The sequence below is a fragment of the Condylura cristata genome, unplaced genomic scaffold (assembly GCF_000260355.1).
Source record: "Condylura cristata isolate star-nosed mole 26May11 unplaced genomic scaffold, ConCri1.0 scaffold00010, whole genome shotgun sequence".
Lineage (NCBI taxonomy): Eukaryota > Metazoa > Chordata > Mammalia > Eulipotyphla > Talpidae > Condylura > Condylura cristata.
In genome coordinates this window covers 19948711-19966386 of record NW_004567111.1, presented here as the reverse complement: position 1 = coordinate 19966386, position 17676 = coordinate 19948711, and the positions used below count along the sequence as shown (strand labels likewise).

At 39.2% G+C, this 17676-nt stretch overlaps 1 protein-coding gene across 1 annotated transcript in view; it reads right to left on the bottom strand.

Annotated features, from left to right (window-relative positions):
- Positions 1–17676, bottom strand: part of TBC1D4 (TBC1 domain family, member 4) — a 187979-nt gene that overhangs the window by 98985 nt on the left and 71318 nt on the right. Inside the window, exons 2-3 of the mRNA XM_012723315.1 lie at positions 2380–2967; positions 594–683 (exon numbers count right to left, since the gene is read on the bottom strand). Of these exons, the coding sequence (XP_012578769.1) occupies positions 594–683; positions 2380–2967 (678 nt within the window). The remainder of the gene's footprint in view (positions 1–593; positions 684–2379; positions 2968–17676) is intronic.

The following is a 17676-nucleotide window of genomic DNA, read 5'->3' as shown; positions in this document are numbered from 1 at the left end:
TGACCCACCCGCTGCTCCCCTCAGCAGTGTACTTCATCGATCTGCTTGTTCTGCTCCCCACTCTGTCTCTGGTGAAGCTTCTCACTGCCCCTGCACCTCTGGCCTGTACCCAGTTCTGTATGCACAAATAAATAAATCTAAAAAAAAAAGAACAAAGAACAAAGCTACAGCAAAGGCTTCTCTTCAAAATTTGCCATTTCCATGAATAGAAATTGAAAGTACTAGTTCTCCTTTCAGTGCCTGCCACAGTGTAAGAGCAAGCCTGACCAAGTGGTAGCCACAGTCCCACTCCCCAAGATTCCGAGGAACACCAACTGTGAGATGTTTCCAAGTATCAGAACCACAAACTCTCCAGCCGTGGATGGAATCTGATGAAGTGACGTCCGGAGGAGACAGCTGATGGACGTGTGACAAACTGTGACACCAGGGACCCAGGAAAGGTTTTGTTACTGGCATACAGACAAAATACAGGTAAATGTGAAATTTTTAAAAAATACTAAAATTTGAAGGGTGAAAGTTCAGTTATTTTGTGGCTAATTCTGAAACTACATTTGGTGGTTTCTTTAAATACCATGAACTATTTCAATACATACCTGAGAACAAGAAGAAATATCTTTAAAATTCTTTTCAAGCACAACTGATTTAGTGTCTGGACTGATAAGGTTAATCTCAAACCGTCCAACCTTAGAAAAAAAAAAAATGCCAGTTACCATTTGCTCACAGAGACCTAACATCTTATTTATGATTAAATATTCAATTAATACTATAGAACCAAGTGACAATCCCTGATATACATATTCACAGATGCTTCAACATCTTAAACTAACATTTCAAACTCCAACATCAACTGCTCCAAAAGATTTTCTCCTATTGTATAAAAATCATTAAAGTTAAAGCAGTCTCAATTTACTAGATATACTGAATCCTTTTTTAGGCTAGGAATGACTGACTTTCAAAAAACCACTTTCCCTCATTTCTTGATTTCTAAAAATACTAATTATTTGATTACAATTTATAGTAAAACTTTCTCCCAATTGATACACCCAAAATATCTAGATTTAAAATATAGATCCGCAAATGAGTGTATAAATTAAAATCTTTTAAATAAACCATCCAGAGAAATTAACTGCAAGGCTTGTTTCTAATTAAGAGAAAGAACAGTAGTAGCTCAAAGAGGAGAAAAACAATTAACATATCACACAGACAAAAAAAAAAAATCCTATGGGCACTTTAATAGCATGATTGGAATTATCAAGAACAAAACAAAACCCCAATGAACTTGTGTTAAAAAGTAAATATTATGCACTGAAACTGCTGACCAAGGCAAGTTGTGAATTCCCTTCTCCAGGAGTCTTTAAGCAGGTTAAAAAGACAGTCACTCAGGTCTTACAAGGTGAACATTAGGAGGCATTGCTATGAATTAAGTTCTTTTGAGCAGAACATGATATTTTCTCTACCCTGCACAACTTCATTCACTATTTTTCAGAATTTAAAATTCCTATTCAAGAAGCCCAAGGAGATTACAACTCAAGTGGAAAAGGCACAAAATGATGTAAAAATAATAAATAAATAAATAAATAAATAATCCCATTTACTATCATGTTCACATGATTTTGTTTCTAGTTATTTTAACAACTGATGCAGCAAATTATCAGGCCCGTCCTGTTTCTTTAACTTTCCCGGTCTATGACAGTGTAAACTTGATGAAAATACACCCAAGAGCCTCTGCACTTTTTTTTTTCTCTCTCTCTCTCCTCCAGGCCTAATCACACTCTCCACATTCGCATCTTTAATTTTTTTTAACAGATTAGTCTACCGCAATTACTTAAATGACAACATTTTTTTAAGAATCCACTTGAGGCAAACGCTGGTGATTCCAAGAGTAATCTATTCTAATTCTTTCCACCAGGTTTCCAATTATGCTCCTTTAATGGCTGGATTCTCCTTCTCTCCTTTCCCTGCTCTTACTTCTATAGCCACAGTGTAAGTCAGCCTTTCGGACATTCTACGGGGTGTGAAAAGGGGAATGGGATCAGAACTGGGATGGGCTGAGTGCGCAGACTATGGTGATGGCACACGGGTGAATTAGTGGTGGGAAACCCACGGGGATTACAACTGAGATGAAAAAATGCACAAAATGAAGACTGATGCAAAAAATAAATAAAATTTTCAAATAAATTTCAAAAAACAAACAAGTAAGTCAGCCTCTCAGTTGTTCTCTGCTGGGCTCCTCTCCTCCCCTGTCTCATCTGCGTGGCGCTGCCATGTGGGTAAGGGGAACAGGAAAAGTTGGATCATTGCAAAATGAAGAGCTGGACCCCCAGCGCCTCTACTTTTAGTAGCGACTGAGAAGCACCCCGTTAGCACGGCAGGGAGCACCTGAAAGAGCATGGTTCTGTTCTTCTCCGAGTCCGAGGGCTGCACGTGGCTGGGCGCGCTGGCGTGTCTCCTTCTGGGCTGCGCTTTCTGGCTGTTCTCGTGAACTCTCTTTTGCAGGACTCCGGTGACGCTGCTGCAGCGAGAGCGGAACTCCTGCTGTTCATCAAAGCCAGAGTCTTCCAAAATGCGCTCAGGGAAGCACCCTCGAGAGCTAGGCAGTCCCAGCTGGCTGGTGGCAGGCGGGAAGGCTGTGGGGGTGGGGAGAAGGCCATCCCCTTCCTCCAACAGAAGGTCTGTGGGGGAGTCGGGGGCCCCAGCCTCGAAGGTCACTGGTTCCCCACTGGCCTCCACGGTGCGCGGCCCCCCCTGGATCCTCAGGCGCTGCTGCTCGTGCAGGCTGAACTTCTCGATGCAGTCGTCAATGAGGCTGGACGGAGCCTTCTTGTGTGTCACCGTCACCTTTCCGCAGTACAAGACTTCGAACTTCTGCGAGTTGTAAAAGGCGTCCTCGTGGTCCTTGCTGGGCTTGGCATCCTCCTTCATGGCGGCTTTAGATAACTGTCTTATGCTGCTGATAACATCTGGAACCTGGAAGAGAAATCAAACGTCCTCATTTCAGGTGAATTAGAGATCATTTGTGTCCCTCAACATGTGCTATTGCCAGGTGGAATTCTCATTCTAAATGAAAAATATAGAAAGGAATACTCAGGCCCCATGTAAGATAACACATATACTATCAGACATAAATGAATTAAAAGCATGATTGGAACTGAATGACATCACTGTCTTACTTTCCGTTTTAAATGTATTTGTTTCCCCCAGACTATATAACTGTCAACATTTAATGAAATTTCACATATCATTTCAGTACTTTTCAAAGTTATTATAAGCCTCAATGGAAAGGAACGAAAGTGTCAATAAATGGATTAAGTGGATAGAAACATTAAAATGTAGACACCCCTCTCAACATTAGCCAACAGGAAAAAGCAAACAAGTGTCCACAGGGATACTTTACATAGCTAGGCAAGACAAAGAAATAACCTAAGCATCAATGAGAACTGTGTGGATAAGGAAAATCGCACACACACCAGAGGAATATGAATCAGTACTAGAACTCCCATATGCAGGAATATAAAGTGGCACCATCACTTTGAGAGCATTCAGTGAAATAATTCAAGATAAAGAGTAGTATCATCATTGAATAGTGGTTTACACTATTCAGGACTTTGTTTTTTTTTTTAAGATTTATTTATTTATGCATGCAGAACTGGGTACAGGCCAGAATTGCAGGGGCAGTGAGAGGATTCACCAGAGACAGAGTGGGAGCAGAGTAGGCAGATCAATGCAGAACACTGCTAAGGGGAGCAGCGGGAGAGATAGGAGAGGTCTGCTGCGCCATGTGGATCACCTCCGGGGTGGGGGATAGAACTGGCACTAAAGCAACTGTAGCTAGCTTGCAGTGCTGCTTCCTAACTTGCTGCACCACCAGGGAGGGCCCTGTTCAGGATTTTCTTAAGAGTGAAACACATCTCTCTCATGACCCAGTCCTTTTATTCCTAAAGACTTATCTGGAAACAAATCCACACCAGACTGTAACAAATATTCATAGAAGCCCTAGTGACACTACCCTTAACTGGAGTCAACTCAAATGTCTATCAAGAAGTAAATGCTGACCAATAAGAAATGCAAACCAAAACCACAGTGTTACACCTGTTGGTCCAGCTACCATCAAAAAGAAGGGATACCCAATGTTGTTATAGCATATATAACTAGCCAAGGCATGGAAGCATCCAATGATGGGCATAGGCATAAAGAAATTTACATGCACACACACACACACTGGAATGTTATTCAGTCACTCAAAAGAAGGAAAATCTGTCATCTGCAAACACATGGGTGGACCTCTTTGGGGGCATTATGCTAAGTGAAATAATTCAAGATAAAGACAAGTATCATGTGGTCTTTCACACTGAACTTCTATTTGTTTCTTCATGTGGAATCTGAGAAAACCAACTCTTGATCCAAGAACAGGCTGATGATTTCTGAAGGAGGAGGTAGCAGAGGGGAGTAAGGATCTAAAGGTTGGAAACCTCCAGTTATAAGATAAATAAATACTGTTGACTCTAGTTTACTATTTTGTAAAAATTGTATTTTTACTACTGAAAATTGTTAACAAAGAGTGATTCAGAAGTCCTCATCAAAAGAAAAAAACCGTAACTATTTGAGGTTAGTGATGTTAATTTATTGTGCTAGGACATTTACAATGATACATGTATGTTGTACACTTTGGACTAATACAACCTTATCGTGTCAATTATAGCTCAATAGAGCTGGGGGAAAGTGAGCATAAAAACATGGTACAGTCACACAATGGAATACTCTCCCCCTCACCTGGTTTATTGCAATCTACTCTCAAAAGCCATCAGTCTACTCTCAAAAGCCAAAATGATCCCTTTAAACTGAAGTCATATCACTTACCTGCACATCTTCCAAGCTCCCCACTTCATTAAGAGTGAAAAGACAAACCCTTACAATAAATAGCCCACAGGGCCCTCCACATCTGTAGGAGGGGCTGCATTTAAGATGGAATACACACTGAGGGTCCACGGCCTCCAAGTGACATTTAGAAGTCCACCTGAATTTCCTTTTCACTCTCCCCTCATGTCCTCTGACATTACTTCTACAATACACCCACCCACTCACTCACTCAGCTCTAGCTACACTGAACTTGCACCTATTCCTTGAACAACCCACACTCTCCTCCAGCAAAGTCTCTAGACAGCACGTGCCTGCCTCAGATCACTCATTTAACTCATTTAAGTCTACGTTCTCATGTCAGCTTAGTAGACAGCAGCCATCCCAACCTCATCTCACTCACACACATACACACAGAGAACATTCTCCTGGATTTCTTTCTCTACTTTACTCTCCACCATCTGTACTGTATTGCACTTATCACCACTAAGTGTTTTTATCATTTATTTGCTGGAATGTAAGCTCTGGGAGGATGGCGATTTCCTTCTCCCCCCAACCCCTTTGTTGTTTTCCCAGAGTCTAGACTAATTCCTGCAACACAGTAGTTCTTCAATAATATGAGCTGGCCAAACAAACAATAAACTCTTTTTGTACATTTTTAACTTTGAAAAAGGGAGACTTTTGTGTTGAGTTACTTCACATTAAGAAAGCTATGACATATTTTCAAATCTTCCATTACCAATTCTAAATCCAGAATTTCTTTTCTTTCACATTAGTATGTGGGTATACTGACAGAGCAGTCACAATTTTAACGTCAAAAAAAAAAATTCAATGTGCTAGTACAAGTATTTCCTATAAAAGACACAATTCCAAATGCTGTATTTTCAGTGATTCAGCTTGACCTCTGAATATGTCTCAGGAAAGAAGTATGCTGTTTTGTATTAACACATGACTAACAAACTCAGTTCTCTGTGTTTTCCTTCTGCCTTAGACCTTACAAAGACCACCAGTATAAGGAATGAACTAGACATTCAAACCTACAAAAAAAAAAGATTGTAGCAGGTTGGGCAAATCCTAAAACAAATGGAGCCTTTCTTCCTCACTAATCATAGTTCCTTAAATACTTTTCAATTAATTTTGAAATCTCAATTTCTTAAACTCCCAAAGTATCTCCATAAGAAATACGAACTACACAACTTTTTGAACCTGCAGAATTTTGATCCTACAGCAAATATTTAAATAACTATTAGCTATATCCTGCCACTGAGATTGCAAATAAAGACAATTCAACCTTAGTTGTGTCAATTCCTCTTGACTATGTTTGCACTTCTCACTATTAGATCAAGCGTGCTTATATGAAGAACTGACAAGGGGCTGAATTTCTTCAGTACTATAGAGCTGTGAACACAGGCTCAAACCTAAATTCAGTGACAGTTTTCATCAGCAAATTATACCTTTTCTCATAACTAAACACAGCTTTCAATGACCTGGGCTGTAGCCAACTCTTGAAACTGGTCTAACAACTCCAGCTTTATGCTTGTGTATCTTATGGAAGACACCTATGAAAATGAACATTACAAATGCTCTCAAAACCCACACCAGAAAGGACACGCCAATAAAGAAGGGATAATAAAACATCCGTAGTGAATAAATGGAAATTAGAGAACCCTGAATTTCTTCTGATACCTTTACTTAAGGGACCGATCAGATGCAGAGCATGAGAACTAAAAATCTCTACCCAGAACTTGCACACACACCATACTCTGGGGGACAAAGTTGTTCTCTTATTTTTCACAGAAGTTGACCCTTCCCTGTATACACTGCATCTTTCAACATCCCTTTTATTCTCCACCCTTGTATTGTGAGCTCTAAAATGAAAGCCTGAATCAGAGTGTTTTTGAGTTTTGCTAGACTTCTTCCACATCATGGGAAAGACATCCATGCTCAGAATGAATTGTGTAACTGCCGTCAGCAGAGACAGAGAAGTAGAAGTTCACATCTACTACATTCTCCAGCATTAAAACAAGATTTGTCCATTTCTGTTGATAACTCAAGAGAGATGGCAAAATGCAGAGTCCTGGCTTTCACTCTTTTCATTGTTAGCCTCACCTAGGCAGCAAACACGTGAGTTGGAGTTGTGTCCAGATGGTAAAGAGCCCCCAAAGGAATGCACACCAGTTGCAAATTCTGCTAATTTATATACTAGTTGCAAATAATCCTACCGCTAAAGACCTAATTCCCACAGAGCCTGATAAGGACTTAATGCCAATTCAAGGCAAAGTTTTCATTCTAGGGCACTTTGTATTCTTTAACACAAGACAACAATAATGAAGAAACACTACCAAACCAGAAATTGAGATAGTCACATACTATCCCCAGCTCTGAAAAAAAACAGTCCGCAAATTGCTGCATCTGCTAGTCTTCCCCTAGAAACTCTGCACTAATAAAAAGGAGAGAGGGGCTATATAGATGGTTAAAAAGGTCTCATCTAGATCCACATTCCTGTGTGTTTACTTTAGCATTACTGTTGGTATAGAAGCAAGACAACGAACTTAAAAAGGAAATGGAACTGTATTACTAAAACAGAAAGTCCAACGTCATTCTTTCCCATTAACACACGCTAATCAGGTCAACAAACAAGAAAATAAACTAACTTTTTCCAAATAGCTCATGGCATTTAGAAAAAAACACAGTGCCACCTTTGGCTAGTGTTTTGTTATTACACTTTCAAAGACCTCACTAAAACAATTAAGATTCAACTATCAAAATTCAGCCATTAAAATAATTCCTCACACCACAAGGGGGAAAAAAAAGTCACGAAATCCCTGTTTTGTTTTTTTTTTTTTACATGAACTAGTTATAATTAGCTATCACACACCAAGTAATCCAATGCATTGAAGAAATTATCCTTCACCTGACTTTAAGAGAAAAAAAGTTCTACAACTACACCCATTGCACAAATACATGACAGCCGAAAGCATTGAAAAATACCTCTGGTCAGGACGTGGGTTGAAAATTGCGATTATCCTAAGAACAAGGAAGACACTGGCCCCATGGATTCCTTAATATTAGCCTTGTATCACACTTAAGTTCTTTTTCGTTCTAAAAAAACCAGTAGCAGTTTCATTGCATTTGTAAAGCCTGCATTATCACTATCCAGCCAATTATAAAACTGCCTAGGAATAACCGTTATTGCTTCAAAAGTAAAGTATTTCCTGACTCTGCAATCCGGAAATACACAGATTGTTCAGGACTAAAGAACAGAAGCTTTAGTTTTCTTAAAAAAAAAAAAAAAATTAAATGTCATAACCATTGTCTTTTTTATGCTGTTTAAATAATCACAGATTTCCCAGCATATTAATTATGAAGATAAAGATTATGGTGCAATGTCTTTTTCCTGGCCGAGTTCATTGATAAATAGATGAATCTCAGCACACATTTTTTTTTTTAATTTTTTTTTTTTATTCGTACAGAACAGGGGTACAGGCCAGAGGCTCAGGGGCAGCGAGAGGCTTCACCAGAGATAGAGTGGGGAGCAGAACAGGCAGATCGACGAAGCACACTGCTGAGGGGAGCAGCAGGCGGGTCAGGAGAGGTCCGCCGTGCCATGTGGTCACCTCCCAGGCAGGCGGGAATCGAACTCATGCGGAAGCAGCCTTAGATGTTCAGTGCTGTGCCTCAACCCGCTGCGCCACCAGGGAGGGCCCTCAGCACACATTTTTAAATGGCTACAGATGTGGATGTGAGAATAAACTTCTTAAAATTAAATTTAAAAATAAAACCTGGGTAAATTCTTTCATAATTGATGTGAGCTTACGTATTTGATTCATTATTAATCTTTTTATAATAATGATGAAACACAGATTGAAGTACTCCCCAAAAGAAAAGGGTCAAGAGAAAATACAAGAAAACATTTTAATTGAACAGAAAAACTGCCTCTTGAGAGGAACTAACGATTTAAATCAGTCTCAAGCCAATAGAGAGAGTATGGGAAAGAAACAAATTTACTATTGGAAATATACATGCATTGAGGAAGAGGGAAGATTTCCTTCCTTGTTATATTTTACTTAAACTACTAAGATCAGTTCAGCATTTTGAGAAAAGACCCACTGGGCATTTAATTTTACAATTTCTATTTGGCTTTAAAAATCCCATCTTCCACCAACAGAAACTGATTGGAAGGTATAAACATGCTATGAAGTGGTTCACGTTAAGAAATACTATTACTTAAGAGCCTATAAGATTGTCAGCCCCATTCAGCTCTGAGGCATTCAATCTGGGCTTCCTATAACAATCTCAAGAAGGAAAAAAACCTCATTATTAGACCACTTTCACTTTATTATCCTAAGATACTTCAGCAACTCATTATATCTAATAAAACAGAATATTCTTTTAAGGTAAAATTTTCATGATAAAAGAGGTCTAATTTTATTGGGCCTAGATTTAAAATAGACTAGAGAAATACAGTGATTTCAAAGTCAGAGAATTTTGAAGTTAAAGCTCCCTTTTATGATATCCCTGGTAGCTGTTTTGCAGAAACAACTATCAACATCAAAAGCTAAGCCAATAAAGAAGAAAACAATGAGTTTAAAAAAAAATAGACTTTTTGGGGCCAACGAAAGCAGAGTCTCTCTGTGGCTTCTGACACAGTCACACAAGTGGCTTGGTTTCTTAACTTGGACTTGAGCCAAACTCAAGTAGTTTGTTGATGTTCTCAGTCACTTTGCTCCAAATTTATTTTGGTTCAGTTTTTCTCTAGTGGCTGCTTTATTGGTAGCCTGAGCTGCCTTAAGCATCAGAGAGAGAAACCCCTTAAGCTTTTCCACTAACTTCTCCCTTCTCATTCTGTCTCACCATTTAAACTGATGGGCTCCTTCCCTAGAAAATACAACTATGTCTAAATGTGCAAAAGTGATGAGACATAAAATATACAATGGTAACTGAAAGGAAAAATTCAGGGAATCAGGTTACTTTATAAAGGGAATAGAATGTCCTCAGTGGTAGCTGAATTTAATTCAAGACAGAAAATGGGGGTTGTGGGTACTAAGAGTTAGTTTTGTAGCAGAATAGACAGAGACTGTCCTTTTATTTTCCCCCTGGGTCCAGGTGTCTACAACCCTGTCCTTACTGTTCTTTTTTTTCTTTCTTTTTCTTTTTTTTTTTTTTTACATCATTCTTCATTTTGTGCATTTTTTTTTTATTTCAGTTGTAATCCCCATGGGCTTCTCACTACCAATTCACCTGTATGCCATCACCATAGTCCAATGCACTCTTTCCACCCCAGTTCTGAACTCTTTCCCCTTTCTACTGCCATAAAAATCGAGATGGTCCTTTTACCTTTCAAATGCAAGTTTTATTTTAAAAGTGGGTTAAATTCAAAGCAAGGCATACTAGAAAAGTACATGCCATGAAGGTAAAGGTCTGAGCTTACAGTCACATTCAAATATCTATCATTGTTGAAAGAGAAAATGTTATGTTTCAGTCCCTGGATTTTTAATCTGCAAAATGGGAGCCACAATGTTTATTTCAGAGATAAACTGTGAAAATTATATGAAACATGTCCAAGTGCTTGACACAGAGCTGGAAGAGTGAAAGCATTCAATAATATTTGAATAAGAAGAAGTCTTTATATAATCTAAAACTGTCACTGGGTGGTATAGTAAATGAATAAATATAACGGATTTTAGACAGTGATAGCTGCCATGGAGAAAAGTAAAGCAGGAAAGGGAAATGGAAAGTTTGGAGGAGGTGGCAATTTTAGAGACAGGACTCTATAAAATAGTTGAGTAAAAGTAAGGAGGTAAGCTATCGACAGATATGGGGAACGGACACCCCACGCAGATAGTCCCAGTGCAAGGCCTTGAAGCAGAAATTTGCATGGGGTGTTCTGGGAATAGTGAGGTGCCAGTGTGGCCGAAGGCAAGTGAGCGAGCAGGAGACTGTGGAAGAGGCCACTTTAGAGAGCACAAGGACTTAAATCCTGCAGGCCTGTTGACTGTTACTCTTAGAAGAGCCACTGATGATTTCTGGATCTAAAGGAACGTTTGCCTGCTGTGTGCAGAACTGATGACAAGGGTGATTAGGTAGGACCTACTGCGGCCTCCAGCATGAGTCAACAATGGTTCACACAGGAGCAATAGCAGGGCTAGTGGTGAGAAGCTACAGACTTCTGGATATAACTTTCAAGACACTGTCAAGATGAGTTGTTGGTGGAACTTATGTGGCATGTAAGAGAAGAGGCATGCATCAACTTTATGGGTCATAACTATGGAAACAGAAATGGAGGGAACCAAAAAATGGAGCTGCAGTGCAACAGGTTGAAAGGGGGGGTGACTTAAGAAACCAAGAGCTTAGTTTTGAGCATGTAAATTTTGAGAAGTTTATAGACATCTAAGGATGCAGAGAGTGTGTGTGGCGGGGGTAGGGGGAGAGTTGTCCATAGTCTATGTGTGTCTATGGCCCAAGGAAGAAGACAGAGAGCTAAGAAAGACAACATGGAAACAATTAGCCTACAGATGATATTTAAAGCCATGATATCAGACAAGTTCATCCAAAAGTGAATATAAGTAACAGAGAATAAGGGGAAGCCAAAGAGTTAGGCAGAGAGAAACAGCCCCAGGGACCAAGTCATGAGGACACAATATACACAGTTTGGGAGAGGAAAAGACCTAAGCAAAGGAAAATACAGCAAGAGCCAGGGGAAAAAACAGGGCACAATAGTATCTTGAAGTCAAGAAAGAAAGTGTTCAATAAGGAAGGAGTAGAGCATCAGTATGGGGTAATAGATGACACTAACAAGAAAAAAAGAATCAGTAGGGCCTTAGAAAACCTTACTAGGGTAAGTTCCCTTTTTTAAAAAATTATTTTTAAAGATTTATTTATTTGTGCATACAGAACTGGGGTACAAGCCAGAGGTGCAGGGACAGTGAGAGGCTTCACCAGAGACAGAGTGGGGAGCAGAACAGGCAGATCAATGAAGTACACTGCTGGGGGGAGCAGCGGGCGGGTCAGGAGAGGTCTGCCACGCCATGTGGTCACCTCCGGGGCAGGCAGGGATAGAACTCATGCGGAAGTGGCTTTAGCTTCCTAGTGCTGTGCTTTAACCCGCTGCGCCACTAGGGAGGGCCAGAGTAAGTTCTTAAGAAAATATCAGGAACAAAATCCGAAACATTAGGTACAAGTAACATGCTGGGCAGCAGCTAGAGGTACAAGCAAGTCAAAAGAGGGTCCTTCCACGGATGGCGGTAAGGGCTGCCTTCAATAGACTACTGTGAAGAGGAAACTGATGACTTTGAGAAAGGGGATGGAGTTGCTGGCAATGTTCTGAAGGGAGAGAGGACAGAATCTAGGACAAAATGCAAGAGCCTGAACTGAACCACAGGAGAAAATTTAGATAATCTTGAGTAATCTTAGACACAACACCAAACACTCAACAATTTTACATGCAATACCAAAAACAAGAGCCATAAAAGAATTAATTGATGAGCTGGATTTCATTAAAATTAAAACTTTCTGCTCTGCAAAAGATAGTATCAAGGAAATTAGAAAACGAGACATAGACTAGAAAAAATTGCCAAAAACCTAACTGATAAAGTTCTATTATCCAAAATATTCAAAGAACTCTTAAAACTCAACAATAAGACAACAACTCCATCAAAAATTGGGCCAAAGACCTTAGCCAACCCATCACCAAGGACCATAGGCAGATGACAAATTTATGAAAAGAAGTTCTGTATCATATGTTGCTAAGGAAGTGCAAATTGAATCAACAATGAGACACAATTTTGCACCTATTAGAGTGGCCAAAATCTGGAATGCTGACAATATCAAGTGTCGCTGAGAAAATAGAGCAAGCGAAACTTTCTTGCTGATGGGAATACAGAACAGTAGAACTACTTCGGTAAACAATTTGGTGATTTTTTTTTTTTTACAAAAGCAAACATATGCTTACCATATTGTTGCTATTTTTCCAAAGGAGTTTAAAACCTATATCCAACCAAAAACCTGTACATGGATATTTATAGAAGTTTTATTCAAAACTGCCAAAACTTGGAAGTAACCAAGATGTCCTTCAATAAATGAGTGGACAAATTGTGGTACATCTAGCTAATGGAGGATGACTCAGTGAGAAAAAGACATGAGTTATCAAGCCATAAAAAGACAGGAACCATAAAAGTATATTGTTAAGTGAAAGCATCCAATCTGAGAATGCTACATAGCACGTAATTCTAACTACATGACATTCTGGAAGACGTTACGTTTAGAGGCTGGGATGAGTGGGAGAAGGACGGATGACTAGGCAGAATACAGAGAATTTTAGGACAGTGAAAATATTCTTTCAAACACTTCTGTGGTGGAGTACGTCATGACAGGCGTGTTCAAACCCAGAGAATGTATACCAGGACTGACCCTGGTGAATTAGGAACCTGGGGTGATTATGAATGGTCAATGGAGGTTCATTCTTGGCAACAAATGCACAATTCTAGTGAGTGATTCTGATACCAGTGGAGGCTAAACATGTGTGGAGCAGAAAGTATGTCAGAAATCTCTGCTTTGTTATGAAGCTTAAACTGCCCTAAAATAGGAGTCTTTTGTATTCCCTTACAGTTCCAATACTATTGTATTTACTTCATCAAACACTAGGGGGAGCTTTCTCACATGAAACAGGGTAAGCAAAAAAAAAAAAAAAAAAACTCAAAAAAAAAAAAAAAATACTCAGGAAAAGCCCCTGTTCATAAAACTGACCACTGCTCCCATCTTAGACTTATTAAGCCAACTATATCAAGCACATTAGATGTAATCCAAGCACACTGGACAAGCTTGGCAATAAAATTACTAAATTTAAAATAAAGTTAAACTGGAAAAATTGGGGCCCATCAAACCCAGCCTTGATAACATCTATAGATAGTTTCACGGAGGACATAATAAACACAGAGAAAGGACATATCTCAGACCTTTATCACATGCATGATATTAAAATGTCATCCAAACAAAAGGCTAAAACTGGACACTTAAATAGTTTGAGGTTATATCATGTCTAAATGCATGAGAGAAAAAGTTCTGGGCACAACTTAGCAGAGAAATGGGATGGACCCCGGGGAAAGAGTCAGGGGAGCAGAGACTGAGCCCAGAGGGACCTGAACAGCACAGGCTCAAGCTGAGATCAGCAGATAACATTATCGGGAATAAAAATGCTACAAATTTCTCAGAAATCTATTTCTGTTCTGGCCTTCCATGTTAACTCAGATATTTATACCACCACAACAGATTTTTTTTCACTTTGGAAATGAAAATAATATGATGTCCCTGAACTTTATTCAAAGATACCAGCTACTTGTAAACATTGTCATTAATCACTGCGTTCATGCTTCCCTCCTTCAAAAAAGACAAATCCTGTCTGTGCCCAAGAATAAAAAAAAGAGAAAAAAAAAAAAACCCTACATTTACCTATCTCTTAAATTAGGCTGGAAGAGTGAGTGACCGCAAGCGACCAGATGCCTAATTTCTCACCTGAACTTGCCTTGCTGCGGCCGGAAGAAAAGCACTGGTCTCCAGTGTGAACGTTCACACTGAAGCTCTAACTGTACTAGCTCCAATCCTCACAGTAAGTTCAACTCCTGCAAATAACCTACATCATAGTGAAGTGTGCCAAGTGAAATGAAAACGCATACAGTGGCATCTTGCAGCCGATTCCCCTTGCTGTACCTCATTCCTTCTAGTTTTGAGATCACGGTGAACATTTACTAGAAAATTTTCTGATCAGAAAAGACTTTTTATTTCAGAAATGATCCTAGCTGCTTCAAGACACTCTTCTTTGTTCTTTAGCTGTCACAGAACTCCTTCTCTCATGTCTTGTGTGGTCTGACTAGGTGACAGCAGGGGAAAGTGCATAATGATTTTGGTGACTCAATCCCATTTTCTGTCATCTTTGATGGAAGGAAACAATGAAAGCATGCCCCTTCCAAAGTCTTGGAGGAAAAAAATGACATTCTTCCTAAGTACCTCGCAGACATCTAACTTGAAAACAATTCTGTGGTTTCTCCATTCATGTATTTCTAAAAAAAAAGAAATTAGTCTGTAAGCTTATGAGAATCATTGAACTGGGTTCATTCACCATAACTGAAACCAAACTGATGTTTATAGCTTTTTTATAGAAAAGTGAAGTCAGGGGTGCAGGGCTGTTTTGGGTCTAAGTAGCACCAAAATAGCAAAGATTCAGTTTCATTTGCCTTCTATCACCTTGTTCTGCTTTTTTGCAGGCCTTGAAACCATGGTCCAAAATAGTGACAACTGTATACCCAGTAGACAGATGTGAAGAAGGAATGAATGAGAAAAGAAGAGCACGCACACACACAATGAACACCTGTTAGGGAAGTTGCCACACACAACAAATCTACTTATATCTCACTGGTAAAAACCAGAAGAATTCCTAGCAGTACGTGAAGTTAAGAAAATACAGTCAATGGCCCTCCCTGGTGGTGCAGCAGGTTAAAGCACAGCACAAAAGAAGCTTAAGCCACTTCCCCATGAGTTCGATCCCCGCCTGCCCTGGAGATGACCACATGACGCGGCAGACCTCTCCTGACCCGCCCGCTGCTCCCCTCAGCAGTGTACTTCATAGATCTGCCTGCTCTGCACCCCACTCTGTCGCTGGTGAATCCTCTCACCCTCCACATCTCTGGCCTGTACCAATAAATAAATAAATAAAATCTTAAAAAAAAAAAAGAAAAAGAAAAAGAAAGAAAGAAAGAAAATACAGCCATCACTCTGGGTTTACGTAGCTTAAAATTTCACTATTAAGAGGGCCCTCCCTGGTGGCATAATGGGTCAAAGTGCAGGCTAACCACAGCCACTGCAGCACAAGTTCGATCCCCAGACAGGAAGGTAACCCACATAGCATAGCAAACCTCTCCCATCTCACCTGCTGCTCCCCTCAGAAGTATGTTTCACTGAATCTGCCTGTTCTGCTCCCTCCTCTGTCGCTGGTGAATCCTCTCACCAACCCTTCCCCCCCAGCCAAGAATGACTTGTATTCCTGTCCTCATTGTCAATGATCCATCAGAGAAAACATATAAATCAGAGCTCATCAACAAAGAGAAACTGGAGATAAGCATAAATCAGGGGATGGGAGAAAATGTCTGAGCAGTTCTCTTTAATGAACTTTTCCAATAGCGCTGAAAACCAGAGGGAACAAAAAAGCCCAATTATGACAATCACGTAATGCAACTAACACTGAGTTATGCTACACACTGCAAACCCAAATGAGAAAAAAAAAAAAAAGAGGACATCCACTCACCCTCCTGCCAGTCAGATAAGATTTCACTGATAAAGATCAGTAAAAACTCACAAAAATTTGAATTGAGAAATCATGTAATAATACTTTATTATGTAAAAAAGTAACGTATCAATTAAGCCAGCAGGTATTACAGAATTTATCTGAGAACTTGCCATAATGTGATTATAGACTAATGACATGAAAATATACTAATGACTTCTAATTGGTAGAAATCACTTAATTTCTTACGTATACCTCTTGAGATATAAAACTTAAGATTTAGGATTTTCAAATGAAAAAGTTTCAAAGCCATAAAGTACAGCTAAGGATTATGTTAAAGAATACCACCTCAGTTCTCTGGTTATGTCTAACACTTGCTAGTTAAAGAGGCTCCCACATGATTCCACTCCTGATTCTTTGTTCAGACAAACCTCTGTTTCCACATATTCTGACCTGTACAATAGGCATTCCTCAATTTTTTAAGTTATTCTACAAAAAGGTGAAAATTATTAGACATTCATTAAGTGCACATTAAGACTATGTTAATGATTAGAAACTGTTCTCAACATTATGCTTATAAAAGACCAGCATTTGGAAAAATATAAAAATCACCTATTTATGGCCCTCTCTAGTGGTGCAGCAGGTTAAAGCACAGCACTAAGAAGCTAAAGCCACTTCAGCATGAGTTCCATCCCTGCCCTAGAGGTAACCACATGACGCAGCAGACCTCTCCTGACCTACCCACAGCTCCCCTCAGCAGTGTCCTTTGTCAGTCTGCCTGTTCTGCTCCCCACTCTTTCTGGTGAATCCTCTCACCGCACCTGCACCTCTAGCCTGCACCCCAGTTCTGTATGCATAAATAAATTAATCTCTAAAAAAATCACCTATTCTGATGGCACTAGGGTGATTTGGTGATGGGAAACCCAAGGGGATTGCAACTGAAATGGAAAAAATGCACAAAAAATATGTAAAAAAAAAAACTACTATAAAACTAAAAGAAAAAAAATCACCTATTCATTCTAATATTGTTTCTCCTCAGTCCTCAGATTTTCATAAACTCCATAGTCAGAAAAAGGAAAAAAATAACAGCAAGAAACAACAACAATGAACTGATTACTTAGGCAGTGAAAGAAGTAATTACTTAAGCAATGAAAGGAAATATGAACTGGTGAGAGTAATCTGTGGTATATGTGAGGATGATTTAATCTTTACCTTTATTAACTAAAAAAATAAATAAGACATCTAGATATAGGATCCTTTCAATACAGGAGCTATACTACAATCAAGTAGTAATAACATAACAATGTAGGGTAAAGATGACAACAATAATAGCTGCTGATTTCTCCAAAATGCTATTCAATTTGGCAACATGAAAAAATGAAGGGGACAATCTGTAAAAAGACAGGAGTGTAAAAGAATATGAGCCTAAACATTAAAAAATAAAATAAAATATTTATGCAGGTATTGTATGACTTTCCTGTGAATAATCTACAACTTTGTGAACTGATTAAGAAAAATAAATTTGAGAAAGAGTATTCCTTTAACAT